The sequence below is a fragment of the Peromyscus leucopus genome, chromosome 8b, assembly GCF_004664715.2.
Source record: "Peromyscus leucopus breed LL Stock chromosome 8b, UCI_PerLeu_2.1, whole genome shotgun sequence".
Lineage (NCBI taxonomy): Eukaryota > Metazoa > Chordata > Mammalia > Rodentia > Cricetidae > Peromyscus > Peromyscus leucopus.
Window position 1 is genome coordinate 45,257,046 of NC_051086.1, and position 23,285 is coordinate 45,280,330.

The window sequence follows — 23,285 nt, forward strand, 5'->3', positions numbered from 1 at the left end:
CATGATAGCAGAATAAGCTGATAAAATTCTAATCAGTGGGACGGGTAGTGGTGGCACACGCCTTTAATCCCAGCACTCGAGAGGCAGATCCAGGAGGATCTCTGTGAGTTCGAGGCCAGCCTGGTCTACAGAGCAACATCCAGGACAGGCACCAAAACTACACAGAGAAACCCTGTCTCGAAACCACTGCCCCACCCCCAAAAATTCTAATGAGTGAATTAATAGTTATACAATATATAATGTAAAACAGAACTTTTATTTTAATATAATTACAATAGAATATATTCAGAACTGGAAAATCCAGAGTCAGATAGATTTAAAGCCTATGTTGTCAGAAAGACTATAAACTTACCCGATTCTCATCATAAATAATTTGGACAATACTACGGTGTTTCTGCTCCACAGGAGGAGGGGACACAGGTTTCTCCGGCTCAGGAGGCTTAGCTGCTTCTTCTTCTAGCTGTTGCTAAAAGATCCAGAAAGAACTGTCAGACATTTGCTGCAGATCACCAATCAGCAGCCAGAGATAGCACATGCTACCGTGCACTTCCTGTTGATTCTATAGGGTAACCATTTACTCTACAAGGCTCTCAAGGATCCAAGAGCTCAAGGCAAAATAACCAGATGTATTTTAATAACTAAATATCATAAATCATAGTAAGATAGACAGACAGATGTAAAACCAAAGGAGAAAACCTTGACTATTTCAATTCTTATAAAGGAAACATTAAAGAGAAACTAAATGCTCAGTAAATGTTACCTATTACTATAAACAGGAATTTGCTTTTATTGCCTTTTTTCAGTACCTAAAACCTAGTAAATGCTCAACAAATATCCAAATTGATTACTAGGTAAAGATAAAGTCTAGCATAAGGGAAGAGGAAAAAAAATGACCTGTACTACCAAGGAAGACCAACAGTGAGGTACTGTAAATTGTTAGGCCACACCCACCTGAAAAGAGAAATGTTCCCAACAAGGACTGGGGATGTAAATGACAAGATGGGAAGTAGGGGGAGAAACACAAAAAAGAGAAATGTGCCTAGCATGCAAAGGGGCCCAGAGTTTACTGATCACTGGACCAATGGAAAAGTAGCTAGGCTTAATAGCACATACTTTTAATACCAAAGCTGAGAAGGCAGACACAGGTAGGGGCTCTTACGGCCGGCCAGCCAGCCTGCCCTAATGGAGTGCTCCAGGCCAATGAGAGACGCTGTCTCCAAAACTAAGGTTGACGCTGCCCTCTGGCCCCTACCTGAACACACAGCCTCATGCACACAGCCCATCTTGTACAACTGAGGCTGTCCTCTGGCCACTGTGTTCACACTGAATATCATGTACACCTGAGGCTGTCCTCTGGCCACTGTGTGCATAGTGAGTCCATCTTGTACACACCTGAGGCTGTCCTCTGGCCACTGTGTGCACACTGAATACAGCATGTACACCTGAGGCTGTCCTCTGGCCACTGTGTGCACAGTGAGTCCATCATGTACACCTGAGGCTGTCCTCTGGCTTCCACATGCCACACAACACTATCATGTAGTCATTCACAAACACTCACATGCAAAGATAAATATAAACTAATAACAGACTGAAGAATCTGCTTAAAGAAGTGATACTCTCAGCATTACCACGCATGAGGCCCAGCATCGTGAAAGGAAAGAGAAGGTGTATTGAAAATAAGGAAGAAAGAATTAAATGACTTGGAATAAAACCCAAAAAAGGGAAATAAATAGAAATTTATTGTAGAGAATTCACTTATACCCTCCAAAAAGATGGGAAAACTTACTTCTAGATGAAATATAATTGAATTTAAAAACAAAAACAAAAACAAAAAAAAAAAAGAATCACCACTAGGAAAAAAATCTTCACAAGTACACACACACACACACACACACACACACACACACACACACACGTCTCTCCACTAGATCAAGCTGATTTAACCAATGTTTAAGTTCTGCCAAACACTGGAGAACAAAATAACTGCAATATTTAACCATCTCAGAGTTTAGAAATGGTACATGTTAAAATCTTACCAAAACCAGGCAAGGACAGGTAAGAAAGAAACAGTAGAGGCTAGCAAGATTGAGTAGTAGGTAAAGGCACTTGCCTGATGACCTGAGCGCTGTGCATGGAACCCATGTAAAGGAGGAAATAGTGAACTAAGTCAACAAAGCTGTCCTGTGACCTCTATGCCCACTGGGCATGTGCATACACACATTTCTGAAAAGACATGTACATACATTTTGGTTTTGGTTTTGTTTGGTTGGTTTTTGTTTTTTGAGACAAGAGTTTCTCTGTGTAGCCTTGGCTGTCCTGGAACTCGCTTGTAGACCAGGCTGACCTCAAACTCATAAAGATCTGACTGCTTCTGCCTCCCGATCACCACTGGCATAAGTAATACCTTTTAAAGAAAGCAACAGTATAAACTAGCTGGTTGCAATAGCTCACCACTCTAATTCCATCACTCAAGAGATTCAAAAGTAGGAGGATTACACTGAGTTCCAAGTCAGTCTAATACATCAGAGTTCAAAGCCAATCTGGGTTACATACATGACCCTGTCTCAAAAATAACAAAACAATCAAAACTATTATAACCTAATCCCTTCATGAATTTAAATTCCCAAATAAATACTGTTAAATTAAACTAGCAATTTATAAACAAAGAAATAAAAAAGGCACCAGGCATTGGTAGTGAACGCCTTTAATCCCAGCACTCGGGAGGCAAAGCAGGCAGATCTCTGTGAGTTCAAAGCCAGCCTGGTCTACAGAGTAAATTCCCAGAATACCTAGTAAGACCCTGTCTTGGGTTAAAAAAAAACGATAATGTGGACAAATAAAGCTAAACCTAGAGATGCGCAGGTGATCTGAAACCAGCACTAAAACAGGGGCTTACTAAGAGATTAAAAGGAGAATACTATATGACTAGCAAACAAATGTAAAATAAGCACTTCTTTGTGACTAAAACTCAACATTCTTTTATTACTAAAATATTTGCAGATAGGCATAATGGCTCACACCTAAAATCCCAATATTCAGGAGGCTGAGACAAGAGTAAGAAGTCAGCCAGGGCTACCAGGGCCAGCCAAGGCTACCAAGGAAGATTCTGTCTAAATGAAAAGAGAAAGGAATATCTTTACATGTCAGAAAAATACAGGATATCTCAACATGATAAATTTCTACAAAAACTTAGAATAAACTCAATAATAAAATAAGACATTATTTTAAAACATAAGGCAACAGAAAAACAGCAATAAAAACTGGAAAGAACAAAACTGCCACTTTTAAAAAACAGCTGACATGAGCATTAATTATACAGAAAACACAGGCAAATCTACAACTAAATCATAAGTGTTAAAACTGTAATTTTTAAAGTACTAACAATGGGATGGGGAGAGAACTCAGTGGGTAAAGGACCTGAGCTTCATGTGCTGTATCTGCATAGAAGCTGGGCTAAGTAGCACACCTCTGTACTCCAGTGCTGGAGAGCAGACCAGGAAGATCCCTAGGGCTCACCAGAGAACAAGCCTCGCCAACTGGTGAGCTCCAGTTGAGTGCTAGACCTTGTCTCAAAAGAGTAAGGTGGAAAGAGATAACACCCAACATGAACTTCTGGCTATCACATACTATGCACACAGAAGTGCAATAACACACACAAACGTGTACATGTGTACAACATACACACACAAAACTGAGGCCAGCCAAATGGCTCAGCAGGTGAAGGTACTTGTTACCAGGCTTAGTACTGGATTCAAGTCCCAGGTCCTACATAGTGGAAGAAGAGGACCAACCCCCAAAAGCTATTCTCTGACCTCCACACACACATTATAGCACACATGTTAACATACACAATAAATGAATGGAATTTCAGAAAGTAATTAGAATATATTAACAGCATGCATGCTGTTATATAAAATTGCCAGGATGGGAGGAGCTTAGTCCTGCCTCAACTTGTTAGGTCATGCATTGTTGACTTGCATGGGAGGCTTTACCCTTTCTGAGGAGTGGATGGGGTGGGGATTGGAAAGGAGATGAGAGGTTAAGAGCACTAGCTGTTCTTCCAGAGGTCCTGAGTTCAATTCCTAGCAACCACATGGTGGCTCACAACCACCTCTAATAGGATCTGATGCCCTCTTCTGGCATAAAGGCATACATGTAGATAGAGCACAAATACATAAAATAAGTAAATCTTATTTAAAATAAATAAATAAATAAATAAATAAATAAATAAATAAATAAATAAATAATAAAAATAAGTACATCTTAAAAAATATGGTTTAAGTAATAGTGGGAAGAAACCTCTGACCTTCCCATGTGCATACATGAGCAAGCACACACATATATACACACACAAATTCCTAAAACTCAACAATAAAAAGACAAAAGATGTGAATAGACATAGATCTAGGAAAGTATAAATATCCATATTAAGCACATGTAAAGACACTCAACATTATCATTAAGAAAAATACTATTAAGGAGATACAAAGTAAAATCACAGCAAGACATTAGTTCACATCTACTAAGACGGATATTTCAAAAAGAAAACAAAAGTCGGGTGTAGTGGTGCATCCCTTAACCATAATAGAATAACCCTCAATAAGCTGAGGGAGGAGAGTCAAGATCTCAACACCAGGCTGTGCTGCATAGAGAGAAGCCTTCCACCACCTATGTTACATAGGGAGAGGGTAGGAAGAGGGGAGAAAACTCATGCTGGCAAAGAAAGAAAACAAGAAAAACCTCCTAAGTACCAGCAGTTTCACAGTTCCTAAATGTTTACGCATGGTTTTACCATATGACCCAACAATTCTACTCCTAGGTATATATCCAAGAAGACTAAAAACAAACAAACAAAAAGATCCACATAAAAACTGGTACATGAATGTGACCGCATAATAAAAAAGAAAGCTGGGCAGTGGTGGCGCACACCTTTAATATCCCAGCACTCGGGAGGCAGAGCCAGGTGGATCTCTGTGAGTTCCAGGCCAGCCTGGGCTACCAAGTGAGTCCCAGGAAAGACCCAAAGCTACACAGAGAAACCCTGTCTCGAAAAACCAAAAAAAAAAAAAAGAAAAGCAGCCATGGAAGAAAACTGGCTAATTCCAGTTTGTGTTTTTTACTTACATTGTTTTTTAATAAACCTTTAAAAAAGATAGAGACAACCCAAATGTCTATCAATTAATGAATAGATGAATAAAATATTGTATGATTCTACAATGGAATCAATTTAGTCAGTAACAATTTTAAAATGTTGATACTCTAGGCAGCAGTATCACATGCACTTGGGAGGCAGAACCAGGGCGATCTCTATGAGTTCAAGGCCAGCCTGGTCTACAGAGCAAGCTCCAGGACAGACAAAAACTACACAGAGAAACGCGGTCTCAAAAAAATCAAAACAAAACAAAAAAAAATGTTTATGCAAATACATCATAGGCAATTCTTGAAAATATGTCATAGGCTTTTATTTAACTAAACAGGTAATTCATACAGACAGAAATAGACAAGTAGATTCCAGGAGATAAGTAGTATTAGAAACAGACACTGAGTACTAATGAATAAAAAAAAAAATCTAGAAGTCACAAAAATGTTCTAGATTCAATAGTGGTGATAACCTGCAAAAATTTATGAATATTACAAGTATTCCACACCTTGAAAGAATATATACTGTGGTGTGAATCACATCTCAGTTTTAAAAGGTGTTTTTTTACTGATTCAGTTTTGATAGAATGAATCTATAGTCCCAACTACTCAGGAAATGAAGCAGGGGGATCATTAGAATCTATTAAGTTTAGTGTCAACCTAGGCAAAATTTATTGTCAACCTAGGCAACATAATCAATGAGAACTTATCTTAAAAACAAAAAGGTCACCAGCCACTACAATTTAGCAAGGTTGAGGCTAGTCTGAGCTATATAAAACACTGTCTCAAAAACACTCAACAAAAATTTAATTCAAGCCAAGTGTGATAATTCATTGCTTGTATTTCAGAACTTCCAAGGTAGAGGAAGAAAATCTCAAGTTTGAGACCATAGTGGGACACACAGTAAAACTTTGCCTCAAATTTTTTAAGTTAATTCAAATAAAACTTTGGTGACACTAGAAATATTCTCAAATCTAAGTATGTTGTCGTACCAAGAAAAGTGTCAGAATGTATATTTATTTTGAAATGGTTCAGCAATAAAAGAAGTATGTGTATGTGAGCCAAGAAAGCTCAACAGGGAAAGAAAGGCACTTGCCATGCAAGCCTGGCAGCCTGAGTTTGATCCCTGGAACTCACCTAAAGGTGGAATGAGGGAACCAACTCCACAAAATTGTCCTTTAACGTACACACAAAAAACACAACTAGCAAATGTGTGTATATACATCAATGCCTTAACATTCACATGTCAGGTTGAATACAACTACTGAATCTTGATAGTGAGTATATAGATATTCATTGAGAGGATTTTTAATTTGTTTATATGTCAACTTTTTCCTAATAATAAACAAATGGGATAGCTGACCAAAAAGAAAAAAAAAGAAAAAAAGGTCCAACTCCCTCCTCAAAGAAAACTATTTAAAAAAATGAAATGATATGCTAGGAAATTTTACCAGTTAAAAAAAAAAGAGAATATCTGCTCATAATGAATACAGAAGGCATAACATGAAAATAAGCTCAGCCTCATTCCTAATCAAGACAATGCAAATTAATTAAAACTATTTCACATCCATTTTATTGAAAAATAAAACTATCCTGTAAAGACAAGGAGATGCACAAACCGGTAGGCATATATGCTGCCACTGGGGATATAAAATAAATTACATTTTAGCAACCTTAATAACTAACACACACAGACACCATACAGCATAGTATAGCAGGAGGAATAAAGGAATGAAACAAAAGAAACTAACAGTGCTCAAGAGTAAGCAGAGCACAAGGCCCATCCATACAAGACACGGCTGCTCTTCACACCACCGTCTAGCACGCACACAGACCGTGTTGAGCAAGGAGGCCAGCACGTACCTGCTTCTTTTTCAGTTTAAGGATCTGCTGCTCTACTTTTGCAATCTCTCGATCTACCCGGTCCATACTCTGTATTAACTCTTCTTTTGAAAGCTTTGAGGGTGAAGCGTTTTGATCATCTCCACATGGTTGCCCAGACAGTGGAGAGGATGGAGCTTCATGTTTGCCTCCAAATGCTGGATCCTTTAGAAGAAATATAATAAACAACAATTTATTTCTCACTAACAGCCAATGCTAGCATCAAGACTGTCTTAACAGAAAACATAAACTTTAAAACACAGCAGAGTGTCTGTCTCTGTCACTCTGAGCATATAAACAGCCTTTATTGGGTGCAATGGTAAACGAAGACTGTGAACATGTCAACTACCGCTCCTGGGGTAATATAAACAGATACCATCCCTACCCTTCAACAGCAGTGTGCTATTTCTCTAATGGCAATGAATTCTCATATTCACACATCCTGGCAAATATATATAAAATAAAACACAGATGTTTATACTACTTTTATAACAGCATTCATTATTCGTTTTTTACGATTGTGTATGTATGTGTGTGTGTGTGTTTGTCTGTGTGTGTGTGTGTGTGTGTGTCCATCCACCTTACCATTTTTTTGTTGTTTGTTTTATTTTTCAAGACAGAGTTCCTCTGTGCAGCTTTGGAGCTTATCCTGGAACTTGCTATGTAGACCAGGCTAGCCTTGAAGTCACAAAGAACTGCCTCCTCTGCCTCCTGAGTGCTGGGATTAAAGTCGTGTACCACCACTGCCTGGCTCACCTTATCATTATTAAGCCAAGAGTTCCTATTAAAAAAAAATTGGGGGGTCTTTGGATATAGCTTGGTGGTGGGATCCATGTTCAACATGATGAAGCCCTGAGCTCAATCTCTAGCACCAAAATGTTTTCAGTATTGCCAAAGACCAAAATTGAGGTATGAAGTCATTCCACAGCACATGTGCCATCTCTTTAGCATAAAACATCTTCCCACACATTTGTCAAAAAACAAAAAACTTCATCCCATTCCACCCACAAATCAGCAGTGATCCATTAAAAGATAATGGAAATCCCTCTACCAAAAATCTACCACCTCATCCCAACACACCACACACACACACACACACATTTCCAGTCTAAGATAAACATACAAGCAGTTTATTAAACACATAATTTTTGGAGAGGGGTACTATTTTTCTCTAGGGTATAGAAAGTTCAGAGCAAGAATAGTTAGAAAGACTACAGAACCTAAAACATACCAAACAATGACTTAAAAAAAAAAAATTAGTAGTTCTGAATCAGGAATGCCCTAGGAGGCACACCACTGTCCCCAAACACAATTTCAGCTGAAACATATGTAATGCTAAAAAGCCTCATAACACTATGCACATAATGTAAAAAGGTATTCTGGATAAGATAAAATCATAGCTATACCCTAAACCTGTAGAACTCCATAAATAAAGCATTAACAAAATAGTAATAATTATTCTAGACTCAATAATCCAGTTAAGTTTCAGTACATTTGCATTAGTGTATAAACTCCAGCTACCTGGAACCCTCACTTCATCCTTCCTCTATTAAAATGTAAATTGTTGGGTTCACTGGCTTCAAAAGGGAACTAAGTTTCTTACAAATAAAAAAATTCAATTTTTGGCTGTGACTATTGTCATCAACCTTCAAAAGCAAAAGGGACAAGGGAATGTGTCTTTATGACATTAATGCAGAAAATTCAAATCTTCATCAACATTGCATAAGATAGAACAAATCAGCTAGCTAATATCTGCAAAAAATGAATACAGAATTTTCAAATTTTCTTTTGTTACAAAGGCCTTGTAATTATGAGAATTTATTTCTGAGAACCTTGATTTTTTTTTTTTTTTTTTTTTTTTGAGCTGAGGATCGAACCTAGGGCCTTGTGCTTGCTAGGCAAGCATTCTACCACTGAGCTAAATCCCCGAACCTTGAAATTTTTGTGTGTACTTTTTTTTTCAAGCCGGGGTTTCTGTGTGTAACTTCTCTCTCAAGCTCAGAGATCCTCCTGCCTCTGATTCCAGAGTGTTGAGATTAAAGGCATGCGCCATCACCTGGTGATAAAACTCTGACTTTCCTACCACATGCATATGAGATAGTTTGTATCACAGAGATATGTATTCTAACTAGCAGATTATGAAAATGTTTTTAAAACTTGTTCTAAAACTTGTTTTATACATATTCTAAAAACGTACAAATCACTAATTTCCCTTTCTGAATTAACAGTAAAAAGTATTTAACCAAAGACAAATTTCTTGAATGCCTCCTTTTATGACAGGATTGGAACAGCCTGATAGCTACTTAGAATAAGAATTAGATTTCCTTTTTGGGGGAGAGGGGGCATGTGTATATGTCTACATTTTTAATTATAAACTTAGGGTTTATTTTTAAAAATACAAAGAAAGAAAGGATATAAAAGAAGAGGAAAACAGAGTTGATGGACCATGAAGTGCAGGAAGGCGTTAGGGATCCTGTATTTTCATTCCAACTCAGGAGACATAACCTAAGGTCACTGAAGTTTTTACTAGCATGTTTCCTCAACTATAAAATGGAAATAACTCATATACAATGAGCATGCCACATTTTAATGAATGAGTTTTAAGATCCCCTTTCTACAGCTATAAATTGTATATGGGATCATTTATTCTGTGTCAGAAGATTGTATATTTAAATTTTGTTCCTTTTAGTGCAGCAAGGGCTTTCTTGTAAACCCCAAACACTGGTAATCCATGTGGTATGGTACGTCTCACAACTCCCAAAGGCTCACCTAATTACTACCTACCACAAAGAGCTTGTACCACTCAATATACGATCTCAACAATTGAAATAAAAGACAAAAGCACATGATATCCATCTACCCTTCCTGTAGGTTCACTGGTTTTTTGTTATACTTGTTTTCTCATTATACACACAGTTTTGTTTCCTTTCTGGCTGAACTACCTGAAAATAAATTATAAAGTATATATGGGTTCTAACTCTATGGAGTTTTGTGATTAAATGGAAGATCAAGAAAATATGTTAATAACAAAAGGTGTCTGAATGCACAATAACCAAAAATTAATCCAAAACATGTAATGAATTTGAGGTTTCTGGCAGTACTTGCGCATCTCACAGTGTTACTCCAGCTGCATTCTGAACATACATGTGCACTTTGCCCTGTAGATGTCATACTACAAAAGGAGTTGCCTGAAACACCTGGGCTTAGATTCAAGACTATTATATGTTGAGGCTGGTAGATGGCTCAACTGATAAAGCATTTGCTAGGCAAATGTAAGGACAGGCTGGGTGGGTGGCACACACCTTAAACCTAGCACTCAGGAGGCAAAGGCAGGTGGATCCCTGAGTTTGAGGCCAGCCTGGTCTACAGAATGAGTTCCAGGACAGCCAACACAGAGATCTTGTCTGGGAGGTAGGGAAGGCATAAGGAAAGGAATTCAGATACCCAGCACACATGCACAATAGCAAAGCAGTTGTGGTAGCCTATCTATAACCACAATGTTCAGAAAGTAGAGACAGGATTCCCCAGGGAAACTAGCTGGGTAGACTAGCAGAATGGGTAGTGAGAGACCCCACCTCAGTAAATAAAATAAAGTGAAGAGCTATTAAGAAAGGCAACCAACATCAGCCTCTGGCTCCACACCACATGCACACTCATTACACAAGCCCTCACACATGCAAATATACATACATGCATGCACACACACACACCATACATATACATTATACAAAGTTTTCTGATCATATAGAAACAAAATGGTTTAATTATGGAAATAAAAACTAAATACTTTCATTACTATCATTACTTAATATGTATCACATTAATGTATCTTTATACTGTGTTACAATGTTTGGTTTTAGATATTACTGGCTGAGCTGCTGGCTTGAGTTTCAGAAGAAATTGAGACCAAACAGGATGGCTCACGCCTCCTGGCACTAGGAGAGTAGAAGTAGGAGGATTCGGAGTTCAAAGCCAGTCTTGTGAGACAGCAAATCTAAGGCCAGCCTGGGCTATGAGACCTTGTCTTAGAAAGCAAAAAAAAAAAAAAAAAAAAAAAAAAAGGAGGTGGAGAGGGGATGATGTCACTAATTTTGAGTTAGACTAATTCAAAATTTCCGACAATTTTTGAAATGCCCCTGACAATATTTGTCATTTGTACAAACAAGCATTCAAAGCATTGACACTTATAAGACCAAAATACCAGTAGACGGTGAGAAACAAGTATCAAGGATTCAACGAAGATTTCTTTCTTTGTGTAAGAATAAGAAAGCAGTTGAATGCGGTGGCTTACACCTAAAATCCTAGCACTTTGCAGGCAGAAGCAGAAGGATTACTACAAACGTGAGACCAGGCTGTAAGTAGCAGAGATGAAGACAAGGCTAGAGAACTGGCTCAGCAGGTGAAGGCACTTATTACCAAGCCTGACAGCCTGAGAGTAACAGGATCCACGTGGTAGAAAGAGAACCAACTCACAAAAGCTATCTTCCTGCCTACACACACACACACACACACACACACACACACACACACACACACACACACACACACCCGCTTGAATAAAAATAATTCACTCTTAAATGGGAGAGGTGGCCCAGTGGTTATCGAGCTGCCACACTGCTCTGGCAGAGGACCCAGATCCAGTCCCTAGCACTCATGTAAGGTGGTTCACAACTGCTCGTTAACTCCAGCTCTAGAGGCTCTGACGTTCTTTTCTGGCTTTCTCAGCTAACTACACTCACATGTCCACATCCAGACACACACACACACACACACACACACACACACACACACACACACACACAATTAAATTTTTACTTAAAAATTTTAAAGACAAAATGATACTGAGAAACCATTAATACATATTAGTAAAAAGGTTACAGGGTAGAAATGTAGCTCAGTGCTAGAGTAGTGTACAAGTGTACAAGGCCCTCACATCACAAACAATAAAAGGTTAATATATCACAATTGAAGAGTTTCTTAAATTTTTATTCTAAACTAAATATCCACTCATATTAAACATCTGCTAATGTACAGATTTAATGAGATGTAAAATAACCAAAACTATATCCACAGCAATATAACAAGAACATAACAGACACATACAATAATCACAAAAGAGTGTAATAAACGACGGGTGGTGGTGGCGCACACCTTTAATCCCAGCACTTGGGAGAGGCAGGCGGATCTCTGTGAGTTTGAGGCCAACCTGGTCTATAGAGTGAGTTCCAGGGGAGGCTCCAAAGCTACACAGAGAAACCCTGTCTCAAAAAACAAACAAACAAACAAACAAAACAAAAAGAAAGTAATAAACACAAGGGGGAAATTATATGATCTCAAAAAAACCTTAAGTTAATACAGTATATTATTCAAAATATCATGAAATATATATTCAATATTTAAAGTAGTTAGATAATGATTTAGTTATAATTAATAATGCATTGTATACTTGAAAGTTGCTAAAAAAAAATTTTTAAGATTTATTTATTTATTATGTACACAGAAGAGGACACCAGATCTCATTACAGATAGTTGTGAGCCACCATGTGGGTGCTGGGAATTGAACTCAGGACCTCTGGAAGAGCAGTCGGTGCTCTTAACCTCTGAGTCATCTCTCCAGCCCAAAGTTGCTAAAATTTTAGTTGTTAATGACACAAAAATAATTGTTAAGTACATAAAGTGACAGATATGTCAATTATTTGATTTAATCATTCCATAATGCACAAATATCAAGAATATCACACTGAACACTGGAACTATAACCAGCTTCTAGTTAACAACTAATGAGAACAGGAGGTTGTCATCAATAGTTATAAATTACAGAAAAATTTTTTCTTTTATAATCTCTCTTTTTTTTTTCTTTTTTTTTTTTTTTTTTTTGGTTTTTTGAAACAGGGTTTCTCTGTGTAGCTTTGCGCCTAAGGATTTATTTATTTATTATGTGTACAGGGTTCTGTACATGTATGCAGATCTCATTACAGATGGTTGTGAACTACCATGTGGTTCCTGGGAACTGAACTCAAGACCTCTGGAAGAGTAGCCAGTGCTCTTAACCTCTGAGCCATCTCTCCGGGCTCCTCTTTTTTTTCTTTTTCTTTCCTTTTTTTTTTTTTTCTTTTCTTTCTTTAAAAAACAGCAAAATAAATAGGGTCTCATGTATCCCAGAGAGATCAAGATAGCCTACTTCCCAGGTGTGCACACCACCATGCCTGGAAATCAACCCTAAAGTTTAAGTGTATAATAGTTATATAACTCTGGAACCATTTTCTTTAGATAAAAATTATAAATAGTCAACCCTTAGATAAAACTTTATCCTATGTACCTATTTAACTAAGTATCCTATACTAATAAATTAAAAGGGCTTTTTAAAAATTGACAAAATTTGCCAGGCATGGTGGAGTACAGAGAATTCAGAGGCAGGAGGATTGCTGTGAGCCAGCTTGATCTATACTGTAAGTTCCAGACCATCTGGGCTAAATATGTAGAACCTATCTCAAAGAGAGGGGGAAAAATTTCCCCCCAAACAAAACTCAGACAATAAGAGTGTTTTCTGCAAAGCCTGATGACCTGAGTTAAATCCCCAGGATGCACAGGATGGAAGGAGAAAACTGACTCCTAAAAGTTGTCCTCTGACCTCCATCCACATGCATGCCATGGTGAATAAGCCCTCCCTGCCACCACATAAATAAGACAAATTTGACCAAACTGACAGTCTTGAGTACCTCTGACCACATTTTGTAGTATAGCATACCAACACAAAATGCATGAGAATTAGTCAAAAGAGACTTCATATTTGAACTCCTCAAACTGTTTTCACTCTCCAAAAAGTCAAAGGTACTAATAGGAATCTGGAGCACTTAGTCTGTGGTTTATAGTTTTGTTTAACAACATTCCACTCCCATAGTCCTAACCTTTAGAGGCTGCTGTAATGTGGGCTTTTCTTTTAGGCCCTGTGCCTAAAATACAGTTACATAAATATTATAGACCTAAGCTCCAAAGAACAAGAAAACAAACATTTACCTTCTTAGTGTCTGCAGATGACCTCAACCCTTCTGGCAAAGTGTGAACTAAAGGTAAAACAGCAGCACTAACACGCTGGAAATGGGCATCAGAAACTGGCTCCAGGCGTGGCCGCTTGGACTCCAATGAATCATGATCCACTGGTGAGGGGCCTGAGTGAAATTGTTCATATCCAGTTCTTCTTTCTTGAGGCCTAATACAAAAAAAAGAACAACAACAACAAAAACAAAAAGCAAAAAACACCTGAAAATTGTTGTGACATTTAACTCCTTGCTAATACCCCAGCCGAACTTCAAAATGAATGAAAGGTTATGCTTACTTTCAAAGTGAACTGCCACTCTCTATACCTATGCCAGAATAACATTCAGGAATGCCCAACTCAATGCCCATACACCGTATGTGTCCCAAGACAGCTATGCATGAAGCACAACACATTTATAGATAATGAAGTCATGTCACAATGTCAAAAGCCTAGACACACCTGAACCTCACTCAAATAGTATTAACACTTCTAACTGAATGTCTCTTTGAGAGGAAGAGAAAGTTCTATAGAAAAATCTAGAAATGAAAGTCTTAAAACAAGATTTTGATTTGTAAAAATATCTTGAGTTACTGAAAAACATCCATAAAATATATTTTAAGCATGCAATCACAAGGACCTGAGTTCACATCACCAGAACCTATGTAAAGCTGACCACTTGCCCACACTCATGTGTGCATATACACATACACAGATTTTTTTTTTTTAAGACTTTTATTTTAGCCAGGTAGTGGTGGTGGTACATGCCTTTAATCACAGAACTCGGGAGGCAGAGGCAGGCAGATCTCTAATTTCAAGGCCAGCCCAGTCTACAAAGCATATTCCAGAACAGCCAGGGCTACACGGAGAAACAATTCGGGGAACAAAAAAACAAACAATCAAAAAAAGATTTTTATTTTATGTGGATGAGCGTTTATCTGCACATACATAAGTGCATTACATGCATGTCTGGTGCCTGGAGAATCCAGAAGAGGATATCAATTCCCAGAACTGGAGTTACTAATGATTGTGAGCCACGAACCAAACTTGGGTCCTCTGCAAGAGCAGCAAGTGCTCTCAGCCACTAAGCCATCTCTACAACCCTCCCACACAAGTTTTTTTTTTTATTTAAATGTTTTAAGAGTTGAAATCAAGATCATGAAGAACGAAGGATAAGACCATGATCCAAAGCTAAAGTAACCAAGAGAAGCACCCTGTACTAAGCAGCCAGAAGTAATTTATTGAAGAATAGCAGCTGGCCAAGCTCTTGGTCTCAAGAGATTTGAGCAACTCTTAACTTTAGTCAGAAAAGCTTTTTACTGAAGAAACGTCTACCTGTTCAAGTGCTGACAAGAGGTAACTGTTGAGTGCTCAGCTATAGATTTATCATATATATTACACACACACCCTCCAAAGCTCAGAGAACATCACAGCAGAGGTGCAGAAAGTATGTAAGGGCTGGGGCTGGAGAGGAGGTTCAGTGGTTAAGAGCCCTACCGGCTACTCTAGCAGAGGACCCAGGTTCAATTCCCAGCACCCAGATGGTAGCTCACAACTATTTGTAACTCCAGTTCCAGAGCCCAAAACCCTCTTCCAGTCCTACTGAGCACCAAGCATACATGTAGTGCACATACACATACATGCAGGCAAAACACTCATATGATTAAAAATAATAATAATAATTAAAAATTTTTAAGAATATAAGAGCCAGAAAGGAGTGCTGTGAAATGCTGACATCTGGACAAGACACAGCTGTCATACTCAGGAACTCACAGCAGCTGTGGTAACACACAAAGATCCAGCTAGTTAAAAATCCCAGCATGGAGAGAGGAAAAGTTCCTGATGGCCCAATACAACTGAGGAGCTATTGGCAGTTAACAGGTGCTGAGAGGAGTTAGTCACTGTTCTTTAAGAGGGATGCTCATGCACTCGGAGATACACACTGATCTGCAAATGGGCAATACTCACAGGAATTAGTGAGTCACAAAAAAAGAGAGAGAGAGAGAAAAGAGAAAAGAGAAGAGGAAGAAGAGGAGGTGAAGAAGATGAAATTGGGAGAGAAATGTTTTGAAGGGACCTGAGTATGGGGGGGAAGGGGGAGATGACCAAGATACATTGCACACATGTATGAAATTTTCAAAAAATTAAAAATTATGTTCAGCATTTGTCATGAGGATAAGGCCATGGCAATCCATATAGCACATAAAATAGAAGCTATTCCAAAGCTACAGGAAAATGTTCAGTGTAATTTCGAATTTTTCCCTTTCTATAAATAACTGTGACTTTCCATGGCAGTCTGAGTGTCTAAGCTAGATTTCAGTCCTTTACTGCCCACTGTGCTAGGAACCCTCATTCAGTCCACAGTCCTACAAAGGTATAATTGGCCACTGTGGATACATCTGGTTGGTAGCATGTTTATCTAGCATACAAAAAGTCCTAGATCTACCACATATGCCAGACAGGCTGGTAAACACCTTCAACATCACCATTCAGGTCGTGTGTGTGTGTGTGTGTGTGTGTGTGTGTGTGTGTGTGTGTGTGTAACATCTAATTACATTGTACTTCTAACAACTCTTGACTGTGAGATTTATCAAAACCAGAAGGTGAAACATACCCAATACTGAAGAACAGAATATAGAACTGAAGATGATCATAATGATAAATATGAACTTTAAAAATAAAAAAAATTCAAAAATAAACTTGCTAGAAGGCAAGATAAAGAGTTATGAAAAACATAAAGGTGGTGTTTAGAGAGTTTCCTGAAAATTCTACTTTAGAAAAATAAACTCACTATGTGCACACTTTTCAAAGGCATGCCTTTAAAGATTCTAAACATACCTTACTGGTAGGTGTTTGCAAGCTGTGTTTTTTTTTTTTTTTTTTTTTTTTTTTTAAATCCTGTCAATGTTTAATATTTCCATGTGTTCAGGAGGCAGAGCCAGGAATCTCTGTGAGTTTGAGGTCAGCCTGGTCTACAAAGTGAGTTCCAGGACAGGCTCCAAAGCTACAAAGAAAAACCCTGTCTTGAAAACTCTCAAAAAAAAAAAAAAAAAAAAAGTATTATTTAAATAGTCCATTATTTAAAATTTAATTTAATATTTAACATTGCTTAATATGGATTTTTAAGTTTACACAGGCTTATAACTATCAGTCCTTTACCATGGCTTTCATTCTTTGTTTAGCTGGATTCCATCACCTACAAATTCTATAATAAGTTTTGGATGTTCAGTGTTTTCATGTCTAAAAATACCTGCCTGTTGCTTTACGGCTTAATTTTGTCTGGTATAATATCTTGGATCTTAATTTTTCTCAGAATTTTAAGCTACTGCTTCATTATCTCCTACAACAAACTAAGCTCTATTCGGTTCAGAACCAGAGACTGTCCACCCTGAAAACAGCCTGTATTCCTACCTGAATTCCCCCTAGTCTTTTACTTACCCTTGAACTTCAACCATTGAACCCGTACTACGCCCCTCTATTTTCTCTTGCTCAGGGGCACTGTGGCAGCCCTACTTCAGACCTTCTCTTCAGTGTGAAATTGTTCAAGAAGGTTTTCCTTGCCATTGTCTTGTGGGAGGTCATGTACTTGTCTGCTCTGGGCTAGAAGTTGTGATGGGCACGGCTTTCTTATTCTCCACACTATACAGGAGCAAGAAGAGGGGACTCAGTCTTGTTCTGAAACCTTTGTTGAGACTCCGGACCACTGTGACAGACTAGGTACCTTATTACTGTACAAACTGACACATCATGAATGCCCTTCACACAGGTGCTGAGAAACCAGGAGGCATAATGGAAATTCTTGACAAATCATTTACCATCACTCCATTTAAAACTGACGATTTTCATTACTTTCTTTCCTTTTCAACCCTGTTTCATTGAGAGTCAAGATAGCAAATGGGAGGCCAAGTCATTCAAGATTCTTTTAATTCTTTCCCTGAATCTTTTCAAATTTCTGGCAATAATTGTATGCCTTTTTGTTTGTTTGGTTGTGTTTGTTTTTTCAAGACAGGGTTTCTCTGTGTAACAGCCCTGGCTGTCCTGTCACTCTATAGACCAGGCTGGCCTTGAACTCAGAGATCCTCTAGCCTCCCCCTCCTGAGAGGTGGGATTAAAGGTGTACCTCCAAACTGGGTTACCTTTTTTTTTTTTTAAATACAAGATTATTTTTAGTCCTTTTCCTTCTTAAATGTGTTTGTTAAATGACTTTTTTTAATTGCAACAACACAAAGGAAAGATACCCCCATGCTGATGAACTAAACTTTTTAAATTACATTTATTGACTAAGCGTGTGTGCACATGTGCCAGAGACTATGCACATGTGGGTCTGAAGACAACCTCTGGAAGTCAGTTCTCTCCCTCCACCATGTGGATTCTGAGAACCTAATGCAGGTCATCTCTGACTTGGCAAGCAAGGGCCATTACCCACTGAGCCATTTTACTGGATAATCAGTAGAGTATTTTTTAAATGTGTGTACACACACACACACACACACACACACACACACACACACACACATATTTCTTTCTTCTTTTTTTTCCGGAGCTGAGGACCAAACCCAGAGCCTTGGGCTTGTTAGGCAAGTGCTCCACCACTGAGCTAAATCCCCAACCCCTACATTGCCTAAAGCAGGGGTTCTCAACCTTCCTAATGCTAGGTCCTTTTAACACAGTTCCACATGTTGAGGTGACCCCCAACCATAAAAGTATTTTCGTTGCCACTTCATAACTATAATTTTGCTGTTATGAATCATACTGTAAATATTTTTGGAAATAGAGGTTTGCCAAAGGAGTCATAACCCAGAGGATGAGAACCACTGACCTAAAGCACTATATACATTCAATGCTATCCATAGCAAATTCTCAAGGGATTGTTCACAAACAAACAAACAAACAAAAAATAAACTATAAAATACACACAGACACAAAATACCCCAAATGCCAAAACAATTGTGAAAGGCATATTTCTTGTTTTAAAATTATATTACAAGGAAATAATAATCAAAACAAAGAATTGAGGGGCTGAAGAGATGGCTTAGTGGTTAAGAGCACTGGCTACTCTTTCAGAGGACCTAGGTTCTATTCCCAGCACCCATATGGCAATTTACAACTGCATATAACTACAGTTCCAGGAGACTCAAGGTCCTCTTCTGGCCTCCATGGGCACTGCACACATGCTGCACAGACACACATCAGGCAAAATACCCATCTATATTAAATTAAAAAAGAAACAAACAAACAAAAAAGTAATATGGTATTGACCTAAAACTTACAAACAGACTATCAGAGGGGAATAGAAAGGCCAAAAATATATGGTGAACTAATTTTTTACAAGTATAGCAAGAGATCACAACAGAAAAAATACAGTTTCTTTGGTACATCGTGCTGGAAAAACTGTATCTTCACACACAAGAATGAAATTAGACACACAATATAGAAAAATCAATTGAAAATGAAAGAAGATTAAATATGAGGCTGGATACTATGAAATCCCAAACAGAGAACACAGAGGGAAGACTCTAAGGCAGGCACTGGCCTTGATTTTTTTTCTTACATAGCAAAATCTCAGGCCACAAATACAAAAATACATAAATTAGATTTAGATCAAACTCAAAAGCTTCTGCTGGAGACCCACCTCACAGCCTAGGCAGGTGAAAGACAGCCACAGGCCCACCTTGATCCTCACGGCCCCAGACTGGCTGAAGATATCCCCACTGGGAGGGCAGACACCATTATGATGAACAAATAGATGGTGGAAAAAGGGGAGAGAAAGAGAAGCAGACCAGTTCATGTGCTTTAGAAAGAGGTGGAACTGAAGAAGCAAAAGTGGTGAGGAACAGGCTAATATAGGTGGCCAGCTTGCCACCTGGGGCCATAGTGATGTCCAGGTCTGGGCTGCTGATGAGGGTCATGTCTGTTTCCATGGTCCTACCCCAGTCAGAGTCTGTGTTGACATCCATGGCCCATGTTCTCACCAAAGGCCACACAGATACCCCAGGACCTGGGCACCACCTGAGGCTATGTCAATGTCCAAAGGCTATGCTGCTACCAGGACCGTGCCAATCTGAGTAGCCTACACTGCCACCTGGGGCTATGGTGACATCCGGGCCTGAGCTGCTGCAGGGACCATGTCGGAGTCCATGGTCCTGTTGCAGCTGGGGTCTGTATTGATCTTTGTGCCACCAAAATACCACAGGGGACCAAAGGAACCATGCAGTTGAAATCCGAGGGCTGTGCTGAGCCAGCATGCCCCTAGCCCTCACTGCCCACTGCAACAAAGAGTGGTGCCACCCCTCATGGGAGAGCTGAGATGACCCCACCCAGCACCACAAGCATGAGAGAGCCTGACTCAGGGCAATGCCACGCTATCTGGGAGGATTTTCAGTAAGGGTCCAGTGTTGACGGTGTACCAGGAGCCAGAGGTCTTGAACCAGACCAACAACTCATTGAAATAAACATTTGCAAGTAAATTGGACTGGGCAAAAGGGTGCACTTCATGACACACCGAAGCTCCCAATGTCACTAAGACAAATGAAGGGGTGTTGGAGAGGCAGAAAAGATGGAGGATCAAAATGTTTTTTTTTTTTTTTTTTTTTTTTTTTTTTTTTTTTTTTTTAACATTTTCTTTAAGGGAGACGCTATGGGGGTGAGGGATGGACATGGCAAGACTGGGAAACGAGTGGGATTGGGGGTGCATGATGTGAAATTCCTGAAGAATCAATTAAAAAAAAATTATGTTGCTGGGTGATTGTGGCTTAATCTCAGCACTTGGGAGGCAGAGACAGGCGAATCTCTCTGAGTTCAAGGCCAGCCTGGTCTACAGAGTGAGATCCAGGACAGGCACCAAAACTACACAGAGAAACCCTGTCTCAAAAAACAAAAAAAACAAAAACAAAAAAATGTTTAAAAAGTTTCTGCTGACAAACAGTAAATTAGAAAATTGTTATCTGATATCCAAAATTTATAAAGAATTCAAATAACCCACAAGAAAATTTAATCACCTGGGACTAAGAAAATGGCTCAGCAAATTAAACTTGCCACACAAGCTTGAGGACCCGAGTTAAGATCTCCAGGGCCCAGGTACAAAACTGAGAATGGTAGATTGCTGGAGTTCCAGTTCCAGTGAGAGACTCCATCTCCAAAACTAAAGCAGGTGGAGTGTCAACTGGGGACCGGAGAACGGCTCCAGCAAAGAAGGGTAGAAAAAAGAAGGACCATTCTGCAGTCAACAAGTTGCTGGCTTGGGAAATGCACCACCAATAATCAGAATCACACGACTTCAAGAAGTTTGCCTCTCAGGCACTCAAAGAAATCCAGAAATCTGCCATGAAGGAGAAGGGACTCCAGATATGAGTGCCAATACTAGGCTCCACAAAGCTGTCTGGGCCAAAGAATATTGTATACATGTACATGTCCAGAAAACATAATGAGGATGAGGATTCACCAAACAAGATCTATGCTTTGTTAACTTGTGTCCCTATTACCTCATTCAAAACCCTGCAGACCATATGCCTGGGGACAGGGAGGTGGAAGCAAATACAGAAGACATCTGACATCTACCTCTAGCCTTCATACTACTTTCACAAGGACAGACAGACACATGGACACACACACACACACACACACACACACACACACACACACAAATTGCAATTTTCAAAAGAAGAACAAACTGTGGCTACATGTTTTTCCAAACAATAAAAAATAAATAAGACTGCCAAGATGTGAAATGGCATCCAATATTATTAATTAATAGGAAAATGCAAGTCAAAATGACTATGAGATACCACTTCACACTAGCAATCCATTAAGATTCCTATTATTGGGCTGGAGAGACGGCTCTGTCGTTAAAAGCACTGGCTGTTCTTCTAGAAAATCCAAGTTTGATTCCTAACAGCCACATGGTTAGAACTGTCTGTAACTACAGCCCTAGGAGAGGTAGTGCCCTCTTCTGGACTCTGTGGGCACTGCACACATGGTGCCCAGACACACATGAAGGCAAAACACCAATATACAAAATATCAAACAAATGGCAGGGTGTGGTGTCACACCCGTTTAATACATCCCTCAGGAGGCAGAGGTAGGTGGATCTCTGTAAATTCAAGACCAACCTGCTCTATATAGTTAGTTCCAGACAAACCAAGGCAACATAGTGACCCTGTCTCTAAATCAATTAATTAATTTAAAATTTTAAAAGACTCCTATTATCAAAAAGAAAATATAGACAAGGATGTAGAAAAAGCAAGTCCTTGTACAGTGATGGCAAGTAAAGATTGGTAGACACGATTCAAAAGACTATGACAGTTTCTAAGGAAATTAAGGTATCTACACTTTCACGTTCATTGCAACATCAACAGTCAAGACAAAAATGAGAGAGAGAACGTTACTAAGTTTTTTTTTAAATGAGATCTTGCCTTACTTACAATATTGATGTGCCTAGAGGACATTGGATTAGTTGAAATAAACCAAACATAGAAAGACAATGTTACATGATTTCACTTACGTATGTATGGCATCTAAAAACATTCAAGTACAGAGACAGAAAAAAAGCCTGGCAGTGGTGGCGCACGCCTTTAATCCCAGCATTAGGGAGGCAAAGGCAGGTGGATCTCTGAATTTTAAGCCAGCCTGATCTACAGAGCAAATTCTACTGCGTTGGTGGTAGAGTGGTGAGCATAGCTGCCTTCCAGAGCAAATTCCAAGACAACCAGAACTACCCAAGAAACACTGTCTCCAAAAAAAAAAAGAGAGAGACAGAGACACAGAAGACAGACATAATCAGAACTTATAAAACAGCAGATATAATGGATAGGCAAGTTCAAATATCTAATGCACAAAACTGGAATAAAGGTGATAAAATATTCTGCATTTGGGATTAGTTTTTTCCAATACAGAGTATTTTTTAAAAGGATTTATTTGCTGGGCGCACGCATTTAATCCCAGCACTGGAGGCAGTTATGCAGAACTCAGTGAGTTCAAGGCCAGCCTGATCCACACAGTGATTTCCAAGACAGTCAGAGCTACATAGTGAGACTCTGTCTTGAAAATAGCAAGAAAAAAAAAAAAAAAGATTTATTTCATTTAATGTGTATGAGTGTTTTGCCTGCAAGAGCAACACTGTATGCCTAGTACTCATGGAGGTTACAAGACGGGATTGGCATCCCTAGAACTGGAATTACTCGAGGTTGTGAGCCACTATGTGGGTGCTAGGAAATGAAACAGGGTTCTCTGC

At 38.9% G+C, this 23,285-nt stretch overlaps 1 protein-coding gene across 22 annotated transcripts in view; it reads right to left on the reverse strand.

Moving 5' to 3' along the window:
* The window catches only part of Ncor1 (nuclear receptor corepressor 1), a 152,924-nt gene that overhangs the window by 99,268 nt on the left and 30,371 nt on the right, over window positions 1-23,285 (reverse strand). For all 22 annotated transcript variants that reach the window (XM_037201359.1, XM_028857111.2, XM_028857112.2 and 19 more), the window contains exons 4-6: window positions 14,038-14,230; window positions 7,003-7,185; window positions 353-466 (exon numbers count right to left, since the gene is read on the reverse strand). In XM_037201359.1, the coding sequence (XP_037057254.1) occupies window positions 353-466; window positions 7,003-7,185; window positions 14,038-14,230 (490 nt within the window). The remainder of the gene's footprint in view (window positions 1-352; window positions 467-7,002; window positions 7,186-14,037; window positions 14,231-23,285) is intronic.